The 25249-nt window shown below is 41.6% G+C and overlaps 1 protein-coding gene across 1 annotated transcript; it reads left to right on the top strand.

Moving 5' to 3' along the window:
• Positions 1–381: 381 nt before the first annotated feature.
• Positions 382–5285, top strand: LOC109905136 (zinc finger protein ZIC 3). The gene is made up of 3 exons (XM_020502340.2): positions 382–1656; positions 2650–2813; positions 3198–5285. Exons 1-3 carry the CDS (start codon positions 666–668, stop codon positions 3381–3383), a joined length of 1341 nt encoding a protein of 446 aa, XP_020357929.1. The 5' UTR covers positions 382–665; the 3' UTR covers positions 3384–5285.
• Positions 5286–25249: the final 19964 nt, after the last annotated feature.

Below are 25249 nucleotides of genomic sequence, written 5' to 3'. Positions count from 1 at the left end.
ATGATTATTTTTCCTAGAGTTCTATCAGATAAACACATTTTCAGTAACTTTGTTAGGACAACCTAAAACAAACATTTGCTATGACTATTGTCCTCTGGTTATTTACAGCTTATAATAGAGATTATTCAATTTTTGAAACGGGAGATAAACAAGGGTCATGGTATTGAAGCGACAGAACGCTCGCCCCGTTACCTTACCTGCAAAATACTGCCTCCACTAACCAATCAAATTAAACCACTGAGACGAACTGCCATTTTCAATACCAAATCGTGCCAATCAACAGACATCTAGCCAATTAACTTCCTTCTTTGGCGTCACGTGCCAAAGGGGGAGCTGAGCTCTCATTGGGCGTCATAGCACTGCCTCCCGAGTTCATTTATGTGCAGGGAGTGAGTGATTGACTTTATCAGTCCAAGGACATCATTCGTCTGGAAAGGGGGGGAAGTTTGATCATCTTTTTCACGGATCCCAGTTACGGGAGTTTCTCTCTGCTGTGTAAGCGAAGGATTGTTTTTTCGTTGTTTTGCTTTTCTACTTTTAAATTCTTATTTGCCGTTTCAACGCACTGAAATCGGGTTCCCGTTATTCGAGGTTAGAGTGAGCTCCACTAACCTGGAGTTTCAGTTGATTTTTATTTTATTTCGTTATAAGTTCGCTTGAGACCAATGACTATGCTCCTTGACAGCGGTCCGCAGTTCCCATCGCTAGGAGTGGGAGGTTTCGGAACACCGCGACACCATGAGATAGGGAACAGAGACCCTGGTTTGGGACTCAACCCCTTCGCTGATTCATCCCACTCCGCAGCTTTCAAACTCAGCCCTGTGGCTCACGATATAGCCTCCAGCCAGACTTCAGCATTTACCCCGCAAGCCAGTGGATACGCAGCTGCCCTGGGACACCATCATGGCGGACAGGTGGGTTCGTACGGCGGTGGACCGTTCAATTCAACTCGGGACTTTCTATTCAGAAACCGTGGCGTTGGAGAGTCCGCTGCATCGAGTGCCCAGCATGGGATCTTTGCCGCTTCTGCTGGGAGCCTGCATGGACCCCCTGGAATCTCCGATAACCCAGGACATCTGTTGTTTTCAGGGCTCCATGACCAGGGCGTGAGCCATACTTCACCAAGCGGACATGTAGTCAACAGTCAAATGCATCTTGGTTTACGCGGGGACATTTTTGGAAGACCCGACCCATACCGTCCGGTCGCCAGCCCTCGGACAGACCCCTACGGCGCTCAGCTCCACAACTACAACCACCCAATGGGGATGAATATGGGGATGAATGTGCCGACACACCACGGTCCTGGGGCCTTCTTTAGATACATGAGGCAACCCATAAAGCAAGAAATGTCGTGTAAATGGATAGATGAGAACCAGATGAACCGACCCAAAAAGACTTGTGAAAGGACTTTCAGCACAATGCACGAGATGGTGACGCACGTCTCCATGGAACACGTTGGCGGCCCCGAGCAAAGTAACCACATTTGCTTTTGGGAGGATTGCCCGAGAGAGGGGAAATCATTTAAGGCCAAGTACAAACTCGTGAACCACATTCGAGTGCACACTGGAGAGAAACCCTTCCCCTGTCCATTCCCTGGTTGTGGAAAAATATTCGCCAGGTCTGAAAATTTGAAAATTCACAAAAGAACACACACAGGTAATTCACTTTTCTCATGTTTGCTGACAAAAACCACACGTTTACGTTGACTATCCATAGACCGCTATTTTATTTTTGCAGTAGGCATATTGCATGGGAAAGAGAATAGGCATATTGCATGGGAAAGAGAATAGGCATATTGCATGGGAAAGAGAATAGGCATATTGCATGGGAAAGAGAATAGGCATATTGCATGGGAAAGAGAATAGGCATATTGCATGGGAAAGAGAATAGGCATAATGTGAAGAGATTGTTGCATTTTATAACTTAATGCTCGAGAGAAGGCCGCAATTGGTTTGTGGTTTATACTGGGATATATAATAAATAGGTTGGAACGGAAATACCCATAATATTATTTTATGCACTGAAGATTGCATTTGTTGAAGGATCGGAATAGTCTAATTTAAGCCTATCTCAAGATATATTAAATGTGCATATTTTGACGTTGGCATGTGTGGACATATTTCTCGATTAGAGAAGCTATTCTGCACGCTCTCGAGGTGTTGATCGAGTTGTGTGTGTATTAAGGGAGAGGCGGACACATACTTTCTCAAAACGAGTGTGAGTGAAGTAGCCTAAACTACACTACGATGGACTCCCTCTGTGCATGGTTTTGTGTGAGTCTGAACAATTGGCCCGGTTACTCTCTCTCTTGTTTTACTGGGCTGGGCTATAGGCTACTACTCCATCCTACAAATCAGTGCAGCAGTTGGGTATTAGCATTGTAGCCTAGGTAAACACACTACGACAAGGCATACAACCGTTGCCTAATATCAAAGTACATACTACATCAAACCCCTACAATAGCATTCGCTGATCCATGTTTGTGCACGTTTATGTGTATCCTAAAAATGTAGGCCTGTATTGAACACATGCTATTGCTATTCACAGAGCAAACGTCATCAACGGTGAACATATGCATATGTCGTGGTGGGAGGCTAATCAATCTACTTTGTATAGGGGTTAACGAATTGTGTTTATTCCATCTTGCAGGTGAGAAGCCGTTCAAGTGCGAATTTGACGGCTGCGACAGACGCTTCGCCAACAGCAGTGACAGGAAAAAGCACATGCACGTGCATACTTCTGACAAGCCATACATCTGCAAAGTGTGCGACAAGTCCTACACGCACCCCAGCTCTCTCAGGAAACACATGAAGGTAATTACCGTGTCAATTACACCTTAAACACATTCATCCATTGACCCAGACTGGCTAATCAAAGCATCAGCCCCGAAACAGAATCACACTCAGCTGAAAGTTTTCACTGCGTTTTCAATAGGTTGGAGTGTAGCATAATGTTCATTTCCCAAATATTACTACTTTCTTGGTGGTTAAGTTTCAGAAGCAATTTACGTTGCAAACCTTCAATGCAATAGCAATTTGATAGATCAAAGGGTCAATTGTAAATTGACTTATGTTGAGTGTTTATCAGTGTGTAACATTCGTAACGTTCGTAACGTTCTTCTTCAAGCTATAGGCCTATAGATAGATCAATATATAATAGCAACTCCTCATGTATTTTTAAAATTATTATTATTACAGGTACACGAGTCTCAATGTTCTGAGTCCTCTCCAGCAGCAAGTTCTGGATATGAGTCGTCCACACCACCAGTTCTGGTGTCAGCGAACACTGAAGACCCAACAAAAACACCACCGTCAGCCGTTCAAAACACATCTGGGCACAGCGATGCAGGACTGCCACCCAACTTTAATGAATGGTACGTTTGAAGTCAGAAGCAAGCTCTCAATGTGGACAAAGAGGTTTTAAGGAAACCTTAAAAAGTACTCACACCAAGGTGTACACAAAATGGGATTGGAACAACACGAGGAGATGAGAGCAAGCCAGCAGCAGCAGCAGGCCTCGTCCTTTCTCAGGATTCGAAATGTGACTTTTATTCCGAGTTCGAAGAGAACAAATAAATCATAAATAATGAAATAATACTTTCTAAGAATAAAAAAAAACTTGTTTTCCCCCTTTTTTAGTTTACAGATTTCAGATAATTATTTTATTTTTCATTGTATGTATTTTCTCAAATTTTTATTTAAAAAAATAATGGAGAAGGAAGAATATTTCACGGTGTTTTATATAATGGTGACACACTACTGTCGCCTTTCAATTGATTGTTAAAAATTCAGACAGTCTTAAGAAACGTGCCAAAGTCTTTGTCTTGAACTTGAACAAAAAATAAATAATAAATAAATATATACTCGTGAATGTATTTCCTTGTTTGATGGGGTCGAATTGTCAATGTCTGTTTTCAGGTGGAGAAATGTGGTATTAGGTTACGATTGTTACCGTTAAATATAACGTTGCCTTTTGTTAATAACGTTGTAAATACATATTCATGATGCCATATTTATCAATTTGTAATTTAATTATGGATATAAGTTCTAAAACTTAAATGATATTTATGAAAATGTTTTCTAACAAGACTGTACAGTTTTGGGTCATAACCAGCTAGCATTAAACAACTATGATCAACTATAAAGCTCCAATATTGCGATTGTATCTTTTTTTAACCAATACATGTGTCTTATTTGGATCTAAGATATCGTCTATATAAATGTTATGGATTTGTCTATATGATGCTGATTTTTCCATCACTTATTGTTTAACTTGTGAGACCATTGACATGTAAATCATCAATTCTGTAAATCTGAATTGTAATCAATTGAGTTGGCAAACTATATAAAACGGTTCTGTCGTATCTTTTTGGTCAAATTATCTTTTTTGTGTATTTGACTTTTATAGAATCCGAGAGTAGAGTTCATTTGTAGCATGATTTCTGATTCGAAAGATCCATCAGCCATTGACAGATGTTATACCTAGTTCATTCACGAATTCCACACCAAGGTGACAATATTTGGAGTATTTCAAATTCGGGTCAAATAGCCAAACATATGAGCCAGTATGGCATTCCTTTATAGTTCCAACAATGTCTTTGTGCAAGTATGTTTAAATGTGTGCATCGGCAACAATGAAGCTGTCACAACACAGTATCTTCAAAATAAACGTTTTTTTGTCTGTCAGCTTGCATTGTTTTAAATGTAATTATTCTGTGAAACTAAGCGTGTTATTTGTTATAAGTATTGTGGTGTTGCATATAGAGCAGTTTGATTATACATTTGCTTGTTTTGTGTGAATAACCTGTCGAGAAAACCTTTTTGTGTGAATTAAGTCTAAGGAACACTAATAGTTATAGGCTATGTGGGTTGAGGAAAATATGTTCAGTGGCACAAAAAGTTACAGCATTGCATTGTAACCTATTTTCAAGAATTTAATCTTATGCATACCACAAAATATATTGTGCTTATGAGAACGATTTCAGACCACCAGCACTACTTTTAAAACAAAATGTAAAAACAGTACCTCGTAAGTGACAGTGATATATAAAATACGTTTATTTAAATAATTTAAGGAATATATGTTTTATATACTATTTTCTATACATTAATTAAAAAAAAATACTTTTTTTCTTATTCCCACAACCCTTATGCTCCATGCCCTGATGTCGGAGCACATTTCTGACTTAGAAACGCAGCTAGAATGTGATGTTGTAACACTTTCTGGGAGAAATGGGTCACACTCCAAGTTATTCCTGAAAAGCAAATGTTTTACTGATGAACTGTGTCACTGTGCCACAATCGAGGCAAACGATGATACAACAGCGAGCCTATTTCTTATTTAGCGGGAAAATACAAAGGTTCATTGTACAATTTAAAGTAGGCTATCGTTTGTTGGTTTGTTTGTTTTACCAACTATTTATGAAGAAATGTGAACAAACATTTTGAATGAAATAAAAATAAATAATTAAAACTAACGAACTGTGACGTTTATCATTCTTTGTCATTGTTGTATTAGCTTATACTCTCTGCTAAGATCATATAGAAATTACATTGTCTGTGCGAGTCGGCACTTCACTTGAACTTGACACTGAGGAAGGCGCCATTTTAGCATCTTGTTTCTGGGAAGATGGACTGGAAAAGTTATCGACTGTAAGCTACTTGGTGCTTTCTAGAAGGAGGTGCGATTGGGCGAAACATACGCCATGTGTGAATGAAAGTGCCACTTAAATGGGATCACAACGTGAGAACTATCAAACTAACAACTACTAAAAAGTAAGCCAAGAGAGTGAGGTAAATGAGGACATGAGTTAGCAGCAAAGTATCGTCATGCAGCCTATTAGGCTACTCAGGCTGCCAAAAGTAACCACTGAGCACCACGGCAGTCGTTCCACGCATGCGTGCTGAGTGCTGCTGCCAATGTATGGGCAACTACAGCGGGAAATAGTTTTGAGAAACGTTGTAGCATATCATCGAGTAGTCTCATGAAATATTAATTGTATGTAGGCTACTCTACAAATATTAAATAATATCAAACTATCAAACACAAAGTGAATTAAAATAAGTCATAATGCTAAACAATTGACATGCATTAGCCTAGCAAAAAACCCTGAAAAAAGATCTGTTTCCCAACTGTTCGGCTAATCCTCAGCAATCATGGGGGAGACAGAAGCCTATCAAGTTTGAATTATGATTTAACTTTACTCAGTGATGATTATAGGCTATGATTGTAAATTAATGTTGTATAGATATAAGACTTCGTATTTACTACACAATATCTTTAGACCTACCCCCAAAGACTCTATACCCCCACTTCCAACCCTGCCCTACCCCCATCTTCAAATATTAACAGATTTAAGAATGTATTAAAATTCCGTTTTCCATCCTCTTGTACAAGCGCGCTCTTGTATTTCACCAGGACATTTTTTCTTCTTACCCATGCAGTTCAAGTTCTTTCTAGCGGACCCCATGACGTCAAAAAAATGGGATAGGCTTTCCCTACGAGTGGCTCTGTGAAACAACGCTCACGAAAGCAAAGCCACGCATTGATGATGGCATATCGGAAGAAAATACTAAATAATACCTTATTCAGACGAATACTACCTAATACAAGCTGATAACTCCTAGCATAATCGTGTTTTGAGATGATGAGAAAACTGGGTGTAGGCCTATATCCACAAGAAAAACATGAAAGGCTCCTTTTTGGGGACTCAATGGGATTAGAAAGCGCTGGTAGTCACATGGTATGAGATGGGTAGCGGTTGTCTGACAGTGGTGTTTGTGAATACAGTAGTAGGCTCTATGTATGTGAATAGCATTAACATGAAGTGTTCATTCATCTTGACATATGGACGGGGATATATTTGGAACCATAGAACAGCATTGACACCGCACACATTCATCTATCCACGACTCCAGCGCTCAGAGTCACATATGTGCTCTCATCATATCTGGAGTAGCCTATAGTCATCTATATTCAAACCTATATCATCATCTATAATCAAATCTCTTCCCAACTGGCAAAGTCCGCATAAATTGTTACGGGTTTAGTACGTTTACATGCACACTACTAATTCAATATTACATTGATTATGGCACAAGGCCGAGTATGGCAATAGTCGTGTAAACACATTACTTTGCTTATCTTAATCGGCGTGAAGTCCAAATCGAAATAAGCATACGCGGATTAAAACACCTGGTTTTCTGAGCAATCTTTCAAATGATTAAAACATGTAAACACCTTAATCGGCATTTCAGTGGTGTAACTGTTCTACGCATGTGCTAGCACCAGCGGAGCGAGCCTCCCTCTTCAGCGTGAGTGAAGTGAGTTCGAAACAACTGAATGCATGCGTTTTAGAAGTCGTTTTCACATACAAACTTTATATGTGCAAACTCAGCATCAAATATGCCTCCCGAAAAATAATATGGTGGCTGTGGTAGAACCTTTGTTTTGATTGGCGTTTTTTTGCATTTATCAGAGAGCCATCAGGTAGCCTGATTTCAGATGTGTCCATGGAAACAGGATTATTCGGGAAATTCTTCTTCTTGCAAAGCATGTAAACGTTTTCATTGAACTATTATATTAATCTGACTATCATAATTGTGTGCCCCCCCCACCACCACCACCACCTACCTACCTTCCTCCCCCCGGCACGTGAGTCCATAAGAGGACTGACAGATACAAGCAGGTTCCGAACGCTTTTTGTCACGCAACCGAGTTTGTGATCTTGATAAAGTCTCTGGATAAATGATCTCGCGCAAGGCGTGCTGCAAAGTGAGAGTGTATCAGAATTATTGGGTCTGGCACACAATGCATGCAATTCCCTAAATCCTTGAGATTCACGTTCTCCTTTCTAAATATTTGAAACCAAGCACGGCTGTGCAGGGCTGTGTAACGATATGAATTAGGATTTGTAAAATCATAATGGTGTTGGGGTCTCTGAGAGATGCTATAACACGGTTCAAGTGGTCAAAACAATAGACCTGCTATGTAGGCTAGTTGGGTCAAATCTTAAACTGTTTTTTTTCTTCAATCAATTAACATCTAAAATTACGCAAGGCACTCAAGATCCATCATAGGCTTATGTTTTCTTCTGACATTTAACTAAAATAATAATGCAATTGGCCACTAAATTGTAAATGATTTATTAGGCTAACTAAGCTCTTATTGAGTGATGCTGTTGAACATGAATAAAAACCAGTAAGAGACAACAATACAACATGTTGTGTTAAAACTTTGAAAAGTCTTCCGTTTATAATTTTACGCATAACGTTTCTTAAACTTCTCAAGTCAGTGGAAACATTAATTATATCTTGGTACACTATTACGCACATGCGTAATTAGCTCGTTATAACCTCCGTCGGGTTTAGTACTAGTTTTAAATGCTACACATTGCAACAATCAAGGTAACACTTAATAATATCCTTAGCATTTGCATACAGACTAACAATCATCAGCGAATTACCTAACTATGCACGACCATCATTATGACCTGTTTATCAATTACTGATGCTTATTTTCCCTGAAGATCGAAGCCTGTTGAATATGCATAAGTATTCACTGAGCAAGGTAATCCAGGATGTGTGCCGTTAACTATTTTTTTCGGAGGTGTTACATGGCTATTGTGATGGTAACGAGGAGGCACAATGGCATTGTTATTGACGTCAATGTTTCGTTGACTATTTAGAAATACTGACATTTGCATTTGATTGAAGTTATCGGAAAACGTTTCAATTGCAATGTTAAGTCAGTGCTTTTAGTAATGGGAAACTATTTGCATGTTAGAGAACATTCATTACATCTATACAGGTATTCTTGAAAGCAAACTGTCACTTGAAACGATTCAGAACAGCATACACACCAACAGTAGGTCTGTACTTTTACACGCACATACAACCACATTTACCATAGGCCTACGTCAATGCTTGAAGTTTATGCAGATAAGATTTTAGCTTGACCAGCTCCATATAAAACAGATACACAAAATAAGGGAAAAACTCATTTAACTTTCTGTTGACCCTCTCATTGCGTCTCATGTTAGACCTACTGGACAAAACACGTCATTATGCAATGGCACACAAAGATCTCAACTCAATAGCATAGTAGACTCTCAAGATTCATGGTGTCATCATACCGTCATTAATTCAATATTTCAATTACGCCCCAAAATAATATTTCCATTGCGAAATAGGCGCAAAACGTATGATTATCAATTAGGTTGTCCAACTGTAGACAGTCTTAATTCCCGAACATCTGGGAGGGTGTCAGAGTCTTGATGACTTCCCCTTCCGCGCAGGCCTGGGAGTCACCGCTAACAGGTCCCCGGAGTGGAAGTTGAAGCGCTCTACTCGGCAAAGCAGATGTTCAGCTATGTATATGGTGAAGTGCGTTTGTCTCTTGACAGATATATTTTCAACACTTTTGAGAGGTGCTAAGTGAGCAACTGACCATTTTTATACGTGCTATGCCATCGCCGAAAACCACTCCAAACCGAATTACCCCGGTGCCCCGTTACTCATCATCTGAAGAAGTCTCTGGTGGGAGAGAGGCCAATATTCTGCCTGATCTCTCATATTATTTCGAATAGACTGGTAATTACATTTAATTATTGAATATGGTTATGCACACCACACGTTTTTTTCTCCATCAGCCTATACAATCAATAAGCCTAACAACAAGCTAAAGATAGCCTACAGGCCTAATCATTATGCCCTGTTGAAAATGCCATACCCGCTTCTCCATCACTCTCCCATATTTTTACGCATATGTCAGATCTTGCCAGTTGTCTTCAACGAATCTCGTGATTTTGATTGAGCTTAGCTCAGGTTGTAAAGCAGGTCTGAACATTGCAAAATAAAATGATAGTTGTCAGCTGTTGTCTAAAGCCGCATGGGACAAAGTTGTGTTTCAACAAAGTTTGCACCTGAAAGCCGCACGTCTTTTGTTTTTAGGCAGCAAGGATACCCCACTGTGGCAGTGTCCCGCCTAGGGGAATGGATAACAGCAGATCTCTGCCCTCCCGCCTACCTCAGCTTTTAAAAATGAATATCTAGGACAATGCTTGTTAATGTCTTTCATTTGAAACGGTGAATTGGAAGTGGGGGTTCCAAAGTCTCCATTAAGACCTGGAAATACAGCCAACGGCCCAACGCAACTTTCACGCGAGTTAGAGGATGTTTGAATGGGAAGATTACAGTCAACGATTTGGGCAATGGAAATGTAGGACATAGCTGTCAACATGCATACTGGCGCGCGCCCACCACCGTTCCAGTTACGCAATGTGGCGCACCACACGTTCAACGCAATTTCCCGTGGGGTTTTAAGATTATGAACATGATGAGGCGGCACAATTCGCTCTCCACGAACAGACTAATGAGTTAACTCAATTTCAATTAAAAAAAAAGAAAAAAACATCTGAATGTGCGAAAATAATTATATCCAAACTATGACACAGAATATCAAGGAATGTGAGAAATAACCACCGATCTAATACACTTTACATTTTTGTCATGGAGCTGTCAATCAGAGCAAAACTGCTTCAAGAGCTGGAACTAAGGTTGGATAATAGTTTCGTGCAATATGCCCAATAGTTTTTGCGCATTCCATGCAGTTGTATCTCCATCCGGTTAGTCCAGTAGATGCATATGTCTGCTCTGCTAGATAGCCTTTCCCCACTGCTCAATTCGTATCACATAACATAACAGACTGTAAAAAAAAAATGTTGGTTTGGATCAGACATTCTTTATCGTTCTTTCAACACGCAATACTGGCGTCTTCTACGAAAACAATCATTTTAAGAACTTTAAACCTCTACAATATGTCTGACACATTGTAGCCTAAGTCAAATAATTCAGCAGACTTTGCTTATGTATCGAGTCTAGAAATCCAAAACATAAGAATCATGCCTGGCTTTGGTAAAATGATCACCTATGCAGTTTTCAGTTTCAGTTAATATGTATAAAATGATAAAATACAAAAACATTTGTCCATAACACATGATTTCACAGTGAAAACAGTGATCTGCATTTCATTCACACAAATCAGTTATCCAAATACTGTGGCCTACTTCACACTTGGATCCTTAATTTAATTATTTCCATAAAATCAAAAATTTGTATAATGTGAACTTTTATGACCCATGATCCACATGGATCACCCCCCCCCACACACCTTTATAATTCCATAAAGCCAAATAACAGAATGCTATTGGATAGCCAACAAAGATTCCACTTGAACTTTAAGTCTCCAGGAAAACATAGGTAACACACCATGTATACACTGAGGCATGACCATGAGCAAATACATGAAGGCCACAGAGAGACAGGTGTTGCCAAAGGGGATGGAACAGAGATGAGAACCGATCTGACTGAGAGGGGAAAGGTCAACAGACAAACTGCTCCATCACCTCTTCTCTTCCAGGGCCATGGGTGGTGACGGGTGGTGACAGTGGGCCTGAGAGAGCATGACAAAGCAGCAACATCATATGATCACAGTTGGGGCTAAAGTCTTGCCGTGGGCATCGAACCCCTAGCACCAGTAAATGAGAGCGTCATAAGGCAAAGACCTCAATGAGTCAAACAGTACCTCACAGCTCCACACATCCCAGGGAGTCAGAACACAGGGTGAGAGAGGAGGCCTCAGGGAGCACCATCACAGCTCTGGTGCAGCGCCTGTATATACGGAGTAGGAGGATGGATAACCTTACACAAGTGTTGATGCCTGCAATACAGACGCAGGTTAACATTTATTGTCATGAATCTTGCCCTGGAGGCAGAACTGAGCGATTTCCACTAGATGGACCAGCTGCAAAGTCAAAATTGTCTATATCTTAAAAATTAATTAAAACAAACATGTGCTTTTCAGTCTTAATCTAAGGTTAGGGTTAAGCATTAGGATTAGCAGTGTGGTTAAGGTTAGGGTTAGGTTTAAAATCCGATTTTGTGACTTTGTGGCTGTGCCAGCTAGTGACGACTCTGCAGAGCTGCCTCCAGGGCAAGATTCATGACAATAAATTCCAACCTGCAGAACAGATATCAGGGCTAAAACACTAGAATATTCAACAAATGTATATGGTAGTAAGATATTCTGCTCAATAGGACTGCAGCTGATATAACACTGGTTTCCACATCTCCAAATTTGATTCTCCCACTGCACCTTTCAGCCCAAACAAGAAGGCCAGGGTTAAATTTTCCTTGTAAATAAATAACACCTATTATTTCATTGTCTGTCGGTTTAGTATCTTAGTGAATTATCACTGTTCCCATGTTGTTCCAGACTTCACGTCCCCTCACTACAACAGAGCACAGAGTATTCTAAATTAATTTTCACATGAGAACCTCCACAACGCTATGATGGAAAAACATTTGTGCTATTGTTATTATATGTTATGGTCTTAGTTGCCACTACAGCAGCACAACGAGAAGGAAAGGTGTGGTACTAGGCCTGGAGGGGGGACAGGTAATAGGGCCTGTTGAGAGGGGGCAGTGGGGGTTGGGGGGCCAGGTAATAGGGCCTGGAGGGGGGACAGGTAATAGGGCCTGTTGAGAGGGGGCAGTGGGGGTTGGGTGGCCAGGTGCTGGTGGCAAATGCCAGACTATTGCTAAAGCGACCTCATGCCAGGATAATGCAAGGGCCATAGGTGTCCCCGAGTCAATCCGAACCCTCATGCTGATAGTCTTTCAATGCCTCTCCAGTAATTACTTTTCCCTGTTTCAATTCTCCTCTGGACAAGCCCTGGGAGAGACAAAAGAAGACATATTTTGTTTTCAGCTTTGCAAAAGTGCACAACCATTACATGGCATGTTTTAACATTTCTTATTTATTGGAAAGTGCAAGATGTGGTTCTCACTTGGATTATTGGTCACAAACATTGAGAGTGTTTTTGTTGTTGTTGTGCAACTAAAACAAGTGTGAGGCTAAATGTAAACCAGGACAATATCATAAACATAATTGTGATAATATAAACAACAACATTATGAAGTTCATGTTTTATTCAGATACTACTTTACTCAATAGGTGTGACTGAAAGTGCATTTTTTTAAACTAAAAATGGCTTCCTGATTGGCAAAATGTCTAATTTCCTACATAGTATATACTGGCCTATTCACTGATTCTGAGATAAGGGGCACCTTTGAAATATGTACATCATATTCTCTCAGTTAAAAAGCAATATTTCCAAATATTTTCATATATATCTTAGAGAAATTCTATCCATAACTAGGTAAAACCACCTATGTTTATTTTGGGAGCTTCTCTCTCCAAATGTTCCACTTCTTGCCTTGAAAGTACATCATAACAATACAAGAGCATTTGACAGTCTGAAATGGTTCAAATTAGTTTTTGATTTTCCCTTTGTGATTTTATAATTTACATATGGTGTGTTATGTTATCATAATAACCATGAGTTTGAAATATATTCTCATTAAAAGAAGGCCATGTATGATATATGCTATTATTATTGTCTTATTAATTAGCGCTATATCAATCAAGGCTGGATAGGCGTATAATAAATCAAATACATTGGTTTTTACCGCTATTCCCGAACAAAATAAGTAGGCAAAAAAAATAAAAAAATACTAAAACGAATTGGTCGTACATGTTCTCAATAATGCGCATGAAAAGCCGCAGGAAAGTTTCTTGTCAAACTATAGACTTACGTGTCAATGTTTCAGATGATAGCTCCCCAATGCAACCGAACAATACTCACAAAAAGAAACAGTGCAGCCAGTGCAATGCGTTATTAACGATTCACTTGGCATGTCCTTGAAAGGCTCAGGCGAAATGAATGTCTAGGAAACCTCAATCGTGCACTACGGGTGAAATTCTGCCAATTTCCCCTTAAAAGCGATTCATGTGCCGCCTGGTAATGTGCAGCTGTGGGCGAATTGAATAAAAGTCCAGTCATTTCAAGTTGATAAGCTTCAAGGAATTGCGCACTTAGTTTTACATGAGAGAAAAGGCGTTACTACATATTATACAAATATCACATACAACTCTTCCTTTACGTGTTCTTTAACTAGTCATAACGTTGGGTATGTGGGCTATTCAGCGTTTCAACAGGCCCAAAGCGGAATGAGACAACATCATTGCGCAATTCCCGATCCAATGAAGGATTGCTGTTAATGAATTTATCTTAAAAACGAACAGAATGTATCGTATTCATTTGACCCTAGTATGTATAACACCCAGAACAGTGCTGCAGTTTAGAATGAGAAATGTAGTGCCATCTGCACAGTTTGTATCCATTCTTGCCTGATATCAATAATGTATCACCTCTCCTGTCTGCCTATTACATCTAATATGTCGTCGTTCATGCATTAGCAATGCTACGTTGACAGAGATGAAGGGGGACGCAAACGGCTGCTGGTGTAAAAGTGATATTGTAAGACCTTACTTTGTCTTACGTGGATCTACTGGACTAAACAGTAAGGGCCATGTTCACAGCTCTCCAGGAAATGTGGCTTCACATACATAGTTCCAAGGTTATGGTTACGGATCAAAACGGATCTCTACAACATCCAAATGGTTTATCACACACATGTGATGCTTTGTTTGTACAATACTTAACGAATGACCTTCTTCAAATGTACACCAGCTAACAGAACATAAGCCTACTGTACACCATGCATTGTGATACAACTGTAGTCTACATGGCAAACAGCTCCCTAAACATTACCTCAAATATAATACGTCTATGTGAGTCTGTCCAAATTTCTGATAGTGTGCCTGTCGAATACTAAGTTTAATTTACCTTGTCTTGAGATTTGTTTTGTGTGTATTACCTAAATAAGGTGAAATCTGGGGCATGCAGACACTAGTAGACTGGTTGTCAGAGTCAGTGAAGTGTGAAATTGCAACACCAGACAGCCGGCATAAAAGCTCCGAAGGGGGCTAATGTCCCTGCTACATTCACAGAACATTTTCCAAATGGCTAAAAAGACGGAGCAAAAAAACGACAGATTTATGCTCTAGTCAGTTTAGTCATTGTTTTCCCCCATTTTATGTCTGTCTTTCTCATGGTTTCTGCTTTCTATATGTCCATTTTGTTATTTCATTAAGATCGACTAACGAGATGACGACTCTGTTCTCTATGTTAAGGGGAAATACTATAAGGAGTGTGTGGGGGGGGGGGGGGGGGGGTGATTGGGTATCAGGGTTGATCATTCGGGCCCCTATACAATCCCCCCCCCCCCCCATTAGCCACCAGCAGCCTGAAATGTCGCAGGAGGAAGAGACAGAACAATTACAATTAATAACAGTGAGCAGCTCTGTTTCCGCTTCACCCCACCCAGCTGACACACCCAATCACACACTGCACAAACACGCACGCAGACACTCAATCACACACTACACACATGCATGTGGCTTGTGCACACACACAAGCACACACACATGTACAGACGGGTGTTAAAGGAACCATGTTTTCATTCTGAGGGAAAAATCAACAGAAGCGTTTGGTTTGTTAGCCTTGACCGTTCCCATGTTCATTCTGAGTGGTATCACTTCTTTCAGCTCATTCTAGTATCAATACACACCAAAGAGCCACCAAATCTCACCGACTCTCCCCTTAACACTCCCTCTGGTGCAAAATGTAACCTCTCTCAGAGCTGAGGTCACTGTTCTGGTGGTCTGGAGTCCCCAGTCACTGGACCAGCTCGTCATACCAACACAAATCCCTAACAGCTTGGACTCTATTGTCTCTATAGTCCATTTCAAACACCTTCTATTGTTCAGAGAAAGTTTTTTTGGGGGGGGGTCTGTTCGATATTTGAAACATGTTGATCATACCGTGATTGATTGACATGTTTCACGGCCCAATCAGAATCATTCACCTTTTTAGGAAAGAGTTGAATATCGGCCAAGAATAACTTGATGTGGAGCTGAAGAGCCCAACTGTGACATGGACTAGATTAATCCAAAACACCTGGTCATAGAGTAGAGAGAATGTAACCTCTGGTGCAGAAACACATCCAATGTTTTCATAAACTATCCAGAATCATAGAGAATGTTTGCTGGTCTAAAGATGATGCCAGACAAAGACAAATACGATATGTGTCCAAACTACGCCCAAAACTAAAGTCGCAGAGTGCTTTAACCCAACGAGAGGCCTTCTATTGGCTTCTCTGAAAGTTACAAAGCAGATAAAACAATCTCGATAGGGAGACATTTCCAAGTTCATACAACATTGCTAATCACGAGACATTCAGGTTATATATTGTTTTGATGAAGGCTCCCATTGGCGGCAGCTGCAGACAGACTTTTGGCTAAGTATAGGAGGATAGTAGACAGACAGCCCAAGCGGTTTAGCCTTGTTTAAAATTATTAATCCACTTCTAATTCCAGCTGGCCCCCTGAGAGAGGGACCCCTATCCAAAAAATCAGCCCATTCATTGTGAGGTCTGGCAGAAGGGGGAAACTGGGCGTGTTTGTTTCTGCTCCAATCAGTTTCTAGTGGTCCAGAGATAAAAAAAAAAAAAAAAAAGCCCAAGCCATGTCTCGATGGGGGAAGTAACTAAAGTCAATGAATACCAACTCAATCCGGAGCCATGAGTAAGTGCATGAGACAGAAGCAACAAGTGTTTCTGCATCCCAGAAAGAGTTGCAGTCTTTAGTACAATTTAAATGGTTAATGTCGGGCACACATGGGCACTCTTAATCTAGCAGATTAGAAGTGATTGGAAGTGATATCTCAACTGATTGTGCGAGACAAAACACTGTAAGGGCAAAGTAGAGGAGAATTTGATTGAAGCTGCAGACTGATACAAGTGTCTTTTACAAGCTTCATGCATCTGGCAATGATAAAGACACCTCTTCCTGTGAATAGAGCAGTCAGTCAGTTCCCCATGCCTCCAACCCAACAACCCAACAATCCAACAACCCAGCAATCCAACAACCCAGCAATCCAACAACCCAACAACCCAGCAATCCAACAACCTAACAGCCCAGCAATCCAACAACCCAACACAGCCACAATCCAACCCCAGGCAGCTACAAACAACAATCAGCCTTTAAAAGGTCTACCACTGGGCTCCCGAGTGGCACAGTGGTCTAAGGCACTGCATCGCAGTGCTAGCTGTGCCACTAGAGATTCTGGGTTTGAGTCCAGGCTCTGGCGCAGCCGGCCGTGACCGGGAGACCAATGGGCCCAGCATCGTCCGGGTTAGGGGAGGGTTTGGCTGGGGATGTCCTTGTCCCATCGTTCACTAGCGACTCCGTGGTGGGCCGGGCGCAGTGCACGCTGACACAGTCACCAGGTGCACAGTGTTTCCTCCGACACATTGGTGCAGCTGGCTTCTGGGTTAAGTGGGTATTATGTCAAGAAGCAGTGCGGCTTGGTTGGGTTGGGTTGTGTTTACGGAGGACGCATGGCTCTTGACCTTCGCCTCTCCCGAGTCCATACGGCAGTTGCAGCGATGAGCCAAGACTGTAACTACCAACTGGACACCACGAAATTGGGGAGAAAATGGGGTTAAAAAAAGAAAGAAAAAAAGGGCTACCACAGCTAACTGCCAACCACACTATATACCCCCCAGTCTGAGGGAACTATGGCTAACCTCTGAGGGGATCCCACACTGTCACTTCCAATGTAAACATGACACCATACATACAGTGCATTCAGAAGGTATTCAGGCCCCTTGACTTTTTCAACATTTTGTTACCTTACAGTCTTACTCTAAAATGGATTTTTTTAAAATCCCTTATCGATCTACACACAATAGCCCATAATGACAAAGTGAAAACAGGTTTGCAGAAATCTTTGCTAATTTATTACAAATAAAAAACAGAAAAGACTTTTGACATCAGTATTCAGACCCTTTGCTATGAGACTCCAAATCAAGCTCAGGTGCATCCTGTTTCCATTGATCATCCTTGAAATGTTGCTACGACTTGTTTCAATTCAATTGATTGGACATGATTTGGAAAGTCACACATCTGTCTATCTGAGGTCCCACAGTTGACAGTGCATGTCAGAGCAAAAACTAATCCATGAGGTTGAAGGAATTGTCCGTAGAGCCCTCGAGACAGGATTGTATATCGAGGCACAGATATGGGGAAGGGTACCAAAAAAATGTCTGCAGCATTGAAGGTCACCAAGAACACAGTGGCCTCCATCATTCTTAAATGGAATAAGTTTGGAGCCACCAAGACTCTTCCTAGAGTTGGCCGCCTGGCCAAACTAAGCAAGCGGGAGAGAAAGACCTCGGTCAGGGAGGTGACCAAGAATCAGAGGGTCACTAAGACAGACCTCCAAAGTGCCTCTGTGGAGATGGGAGAAACTTCCTGAAGGACAACCATCTCTGCAGCATTCCACTAATCAGGCCTTTATGGTAGAGTGACCAGACGGAAGCCACTCTTCAGTAAAAGGCACATGACAGCCCGCTTGTAGTTTGCCAAAAGGCACCTAAAGAACTCTCAGACCATGAGAAACAAGGTTCTCTCGTCTGATGAAACCAAGATTGAATTCTTTGGCCTTAATTTCAAGCGTCACGTCTGGAGGAAACCTGGCACCATCCCGACGGGGAAGCATGGTGGTGGCAGCATCATGCTGTGGCGATGTTTTTCAGCGGCAGGGACTGGGAGACTAGCAGGGAACGAGGAAGAGATGAACGGAGCAAAGTACAGAGAGATCCTAAATGAAAACCTGCTCCTGAGCGCTCAGGACCTCAGACTGGGGTGAAGGTTCACCTTCCAACAGAACAACGACCCTAAGCACACAGCCAAGACAATGCAGGGGTGGCTTCGGGACAAGTCTCTGAATGTCCTTGAGTGGCCCAGCCAAAGCCCGGACTTGAACCCGATCGAACATCTCTGGAGAAACCTCAAAATAGCTGTGCAGCGACACTCCCCATCCAACCTGACAGAGCTTGAGAGGATCTGCAGAGAAGAATGTGAGAAAGTCCCCAAATACAGGTGTGTCAAGAATGGTGACGAGTTGGAGGGTGGGGGTTCATGTGACATGGATGAGTTTAGAGGGGAACAAGGTGGATCCTGTACCATAACAACCCCTCCCCCCAATGTCTGCTTCTCATTATGGCTGTCTTTGTCACCATGAAGGCCTTTCATATCTCCATATCCACCGCTTGGTCATTTACCATACAGTCAGCCTTCAGACATCAGTCACGTCCCACACAGACACACACATGTGCACAAATACACACACACACTACACGCACACACACAAATCCACCCACACCGGCTATTCTGACAGAAAATTGGACCCAATTAAAAGTAATCGAAGGCGGAGAAGTAAAAAGCATTTTAATATCCCATGCTTTTAATTCTTTTCATTTGGCTTTCATCAGTTTTTCCCTCTCGTGCTCTTTCCCACTCTCTCGCCATGCCTCTATCTTTCATAATGATTTTTGAGTGCTGCTAGATTGACAGAAGAAATAGATTGTTGTGGAGATACTGATTATTTAATGAATTATTTATTATTTTAAAAGTTGCTGGGTGGTGATGTTCCCTCACTGTTACAGTTGATGGAAAATTACAGGCTGGTGTGACAGTGAGTGACATCTGAACAGAAGTGTCGGGGCAGGGGGTGGGCCATGCCCACTGAACCATCCAAATGTGCCCATGCCCTTAATGCCACGGCAACAGCGCCTACCCAACCAGGCCTCTGCTTCTATTTCCTAACACTTCCCCTGAACAAAAGTGTCATATTAATCATGGGCGCCAGTTTCTCTCCACCTCTCACTCTGTTATTGTTGCCATCCTAATAGTCAAGTCTCACGCTAAAAACGACAATCAATTCACCTCAGCATGAGCCCAGAAACATCCACTACTGTGAACATAGCCCCCTAAAAAAACTCCTGAATTTAGCAAGCCTTCATCAAAATGATCTGTCCTCTCCCTAAAACCGATAAGTAGGCCACCGAGAGTGGTCTGGGGAGGCCTGTGTCATTATTGATTTGACATGTTAATGAATAATTCATTTTCAGTGGCTGGCATCAGCTGTGGCCACTGTTTATTAGTGCTGAGGTGGGACAGAGAGAGAGAGAGAGTTAGAGAAAAGGAAGAAAGAAAGAAAGAGAGAGAGAGAGAGAGCAAGAAAGAGGAAGATAGAGAGAGACAAAGAGAAAGAGCAAGATAGAGAGAGAAATAGAAAGGAAGCGAGAGAGAGAAAGACAAAGAGAGAGAGAGAAAAAGCAAGATAGATCGACAGAGAGAAAGAGCGAGAGAGAGAGAGAGTGAGAAAGAGGAAGATAGAGAGAGAAACGAGAAAGAGGAAGACAGAGAGAGAGAGAAAGAGCTAGAGAGAGAGAAAGAGAGAGAGAGAGAGAAAGAGAGAGAGAGAGCGAGAGCGAGAGAAAGAGAGAGAAATTAGAAAAAGGAAGATAGATAGACAGAGAGAAAGAGCAAGATAGAGAGAGAGAGAGATGAAGATAGAGAGAGAAAGAGCAAGATAGAGAGAGAGACAGAGACAGAGAGAAAGAAAGAGAGAGTGAGAGAGAGAGAAAGAGACAGCGAAAGAGCAAGATAGAGAAAAAGAAAGAGAGAGAGAAAGACAGAAAGACTGACACGTATGTCACCTCACTCCACTTTCCAGTCCTCTCCAACTCACTCTATTGGGTACAGATATATGATCAGTTTACCTTTTCCAAATTCTAACATGCATCGTAGGGGATAAAAACTCACTGACCTAGGATCAGTGACTAAGCGCAACTTCATCCTACCTCCTTCAACCCAGGATTATTGTGGTCAGAACAGTAACCCAGGGACTACTCCGCTCCACCACTCTGGGCCAAGCTTCTTTATGTAACATTTATGATCTCCAGTAATAACATAAAATGTTGCAGTGCAATCCCAGATTTCATATGATTTCTTCTGCCCGATGTCTAGGTGATTTATAGTTGTTTCCAGCCTCCCTGGCGCTCTTGGCTGGGAGTACACAAGCCCAGATTTATACCTGGGCGTAAATCACACACAACCACACTCGCTGACACAGGACCCAGCAGCTGCCTGTTTTCATACTGTACGCCTTTAACTTCAGAAGACTTTCTAACTTTGATAAAACTATCAAACCATTGTTGAAAAGCTAGTAAAAACAGGAAACATTTGATGGTTGCTTTCATGTATAAGTGTGTATTATATGCATGTGTGAAATGGAACTGTGTTTTTTCGCAAATCCCAACTCCCCCTGAGACACCCTCGGAGGGTCAGCCGTTATCTGCGGTGACCCGGAGCAATTAGGGTTAAGTGCCTTGCTAAAGGGCACATCAACAGATTATCTACCTTGTCGGATCAGGGATTCGAACCAGAAACCTTTGGGTTACTGGCCCAGGCTACCTGCCACCCCCTTTAGTTTATCTAAGTCTCCTGGTATGGCCTCTGGTCCGCCCTGAGTTGAGAAGGAGAGGGACTGAGTTTAGCAACACTACAGGTAAATCTCTAGACCTCTCACAAACACTATAGGCATGCAGCGCAACGTCCTGTGGTGGCCTCATGGCCACGTCCGAGGCTGGTGACAGGATTTACTGACATGACTCAGTGAGAATATCCCACCCCATAACCTTCTAACACACACACACACAGGCTTTGTTGTAACATCCTGACCTTTTCACTAGTCAGTTGACATTCTGTGTGCTTTGAAATAGAGTTTGTGTGCTCAGTGAGGAGGCTCCACTGACTTCAGGCCTGCCGTCACATGACTTCATAGATATTTATTTGATCTTAAACAGAAGGAACTTTGTATGGATGACTAAGATATATTTAGTGAGCTGTCTGACATTGGATACACGTCAAACATACGCAACACACACTGGACATAAACACACACACACACACACACACACACACACACACACACACACACACACACACACACACACACACACACACACACACACACACACACACACACACACACACACACACACACACACACACACACACACACACACACACACACACACACAGAGGTCAGGGCGCCATAAAGAGCCTGTCAGGGAGGACTAAAGGAAGATGAGTTATGTGCTTGAGTTGTCTGTGACCTGTGACACTAGTCCATGTGATATCACTGACTGGAAAAAGCCTATGGGACTGTTAATTCCTGTCCATTCCACTGTAAACCTGGATAACACCATTGTAAACCTGGATAACACTGTTGTAAACCTGGATAACACTGTTGTAAACCTGGATAACACTGTTGTAAACCTGGATAACACTGTTGTAAACCTGGATAACACCGTTTTAAACCTGGATAACACCGTTGTAAACCTGGATAACACCCCTTTAAACCTGAATAACACCATTGTAAACCTGGATAACACCGTTTTAAATCTGGACAACACCGCTGTAAACTTGGATAAAACTGTTGTAAACCTGTATAACACGGTTTTAAACCTAGATAAAACCATCGTAAACCTGGATAACGCCGTTGTAAAGCTTGATAACACCCTTTTAAACCTGGATAACACCATTGTAAACCTGGATACCACCATTGTAAACCTGGATAACAATGTTGTAAACCTAGTTAACACCATTTTAAAGCTGGATAACACCACTTTAAACCTGGATAACACCCTTTCAAACTTGGATAACACTGTTGTAAACCTAGATAACAGCATTGTAAACCTGGATAACACCGTTGTAAACCTGGATAACACCCCTTTAAACCTGGATAACACTGTTGTAAACCTAGATAACAGCATTGTAAACCTGGATAACACCGTTGTAAACCTGGATAACACCCCTTTAAACCTGAATAACACCGTTGTAAACCTGGCTAACACCTCTTTAAACCTGGATAACACTGTTGTAAACCTAGATAACAGCATTGTAAACCTGGATAACACCGTTGTAAACCCTGGATAACACCGTTTTAAATCTGGACAACACCGCTGTAAACCTGGATAACACTGCTGTAAACCTTGATAAAACTGTTGTAAACCTGTATAACACTGTTTTAAACCTAGATAAAACCATTGTAAACCTGGATAACACTGTTTAAACCTAGATAACACCATCTTAAACTTGGATAACACCCTTTAAACCTGGATAACACTTTTTAAACCTGAATAACACTGTTATAAACCTGGATAAGACAGTGGTACCAATCACAGCAGTCCTTTCAGCTGTACAATGTCTAATACAATCTCCCCCTCCCCTTTCTCGATCTCTGGCCTTTTCCTTCCTTTCTCTGTCTTTCTATCTCTCTCTCTCCCTCCCTCCCTCTCTCACCTTGCTACTGTAGTTATAGGTGGTTAGCTGCTATGAGAGCCCAGACTAACTGCCTTTGTTAGCGACACCCCTTTGTGCCTGTGTTTCTGTCTCTCTCTCCCCTTTCTCTCTCTCTCTCCCCTTTCTCTCTCTCTCTCTCCCCTTTCTCTCTGTCTCTATCTCTCCCCTTTCTCTCTCTCTCTCTCTCTCCCCTTTCTCTCTGTCTCTCTCTCTCCCCTTTCTCTCTCTGTCTCTCTCTCTCCCCTTTATCTCTCTCTCTCTCTCTCCCTCTCTCTCTCTCTCTCTCTCTCTCTCTCTCTCTCTCTCCCCTTTCTCTCTGTCTCTCTCTCCCCCTTTCTCTCTCTCTCCCCTTTCTCTCTCTCTCTCTCTCTCTCTCTCTCTCTCTCTCTCTCTCCCCATTCTCTCTGTCTCTCTGTCTCTCTCTCTCTCCGTCTCTCTCTCTCTCTCTCTGTCTCTCTCTCTCTGTCTTTCTCTCTCTCCCTGTCTCTCTCTCTCTCTGTCTCTCTCTCTCTCTCTGTCTTTGTCTCTCTCTCTCTCTCTCCATCTCTCTCTCTCTCAGGGGCCACAAGGAACTCTAAGTTTCCATTCATGCTTCTCATTATCGGGGCATGTTGGTTTTTTTATGGGGCCTTGTAAACCCCTGAATTACAGCACTTTAAAATGGATCCTGACACTATTATGTGACCGTGCTTATGGAAAAGCCTTTCATTGCTGGACCGAGGACTTAAAATGGTGGACGACAAAAGAGCATGACTTGTTAATTATTTTTAACAGCCGGATAAAATGATTATGAACTAGGTAGGATACACAAATGACCAGTACCAGAAATGTTACATAATAAAATGACTTCCTCTTTGGGAAAATAACATGCTGTCTTAGAGGAACAATGAAACATGTGCATAACAGACCAAATCATATGTATAGTTGTTTTTGTATGGGAGAAGTTTTCCATCTTTCTTTATTAAACAAATGATAAACAAAATGAAGTTGAATTATGGTTATGAGGCATCACTTCCTTTAAGATGAGGATAATAATGTAGAACACAATCCTTTCAATGAAAGTACTTACAATTCAACAACACTAGGTATTCAATAATGAATATAATGGTAATGGAAATATAAATTGTAATTAGGGTTGCACATTTTGGGGAATACTCAGAGGTGGAAACGTTCTGTGGGAATTTAAGGGAATATATGGGAATTAATGGGAATATATGTGAACTAACGGAAATATATGCAAATTAATATTAATACCATTTAAATGTGGTGGTTTTTTGCATTGGCTATATTTACCATATCATATGGAAACATAAACCTTTTCCCTTATGATAACTAGACATAATTGCAAATTATGAAATCCTTCCAATATAAATTTAAAAAACAATTTAGTTGCGAATTGAACTTTAATTAAATGAGTTGACTCTTCACATGGGATGATTTCACTGAACAACAAAAGAAAGGAAATATTGAATGATTCCCAATGATCCAGCGCATCTCCCAAAACGCTTTCAACATAAATCTGTAAAGCTTTGGTGATGTTCCTCTCAGGCTTCCATGTCTTCTCCCTGAACCTCCTCAATGTCCACCTCTTGAACATCAGACTATGAGGCCTCATCTTCACTGTCACTTTCCAACCTTGTAGAGGATGGTCAGTTGTCAGGCTCAAAAAGACTCAAATGTGCCTGGATGGCCACCAATTTTTCAACCCTTGTATTGGTCAGCCTGTTGCGTGCTTTGGTGTGTGTGTTCCCAAACAAGGACCAGTTGCGCTCTGAGGCGGCTGGTATTGGTGGGATTTGGAGGATGATGGAGGGGAAATAGCCTCAGATCCACAAAGTCCCTTCCAACAGGTGGCTGATGAGATATGTTGGCACAACTGCCATATTGCATCTCCATCCCAAAGCCCTTGCTTGGAAGTGTACTTTGCCAGACAGTCAAAAACCTTGTCCTCATCCAGGCCAAGGTGGCGAGACATGGTAGTAATGACACCATAGGCCTTGTTGATCTCTGCACCAGACAGGATGCTCTTGCCGACATACTTGGGGTCCAACATGTATGCTGCGACATA

The sequence above is a fragment of the Oncorhynchus kisutch genome, linkage group LG15 (assembly GCF_002021735.2).
Source record: "Oncorhynchus kisutch isolate 150728-3 linkage group LG15, Okis_V2, whole genome shotgun sequence".
Taxonomy (NCBI): Eukaryota; Metazoa; Chordata; class Actinopteri; order Salmoniformes; family Salmonidae; genus Oncorhynchus; species Oncorhynchus kisutch.
This window is presented reverse-complemented; position numbering and strand designations above follow the sequence as displayed.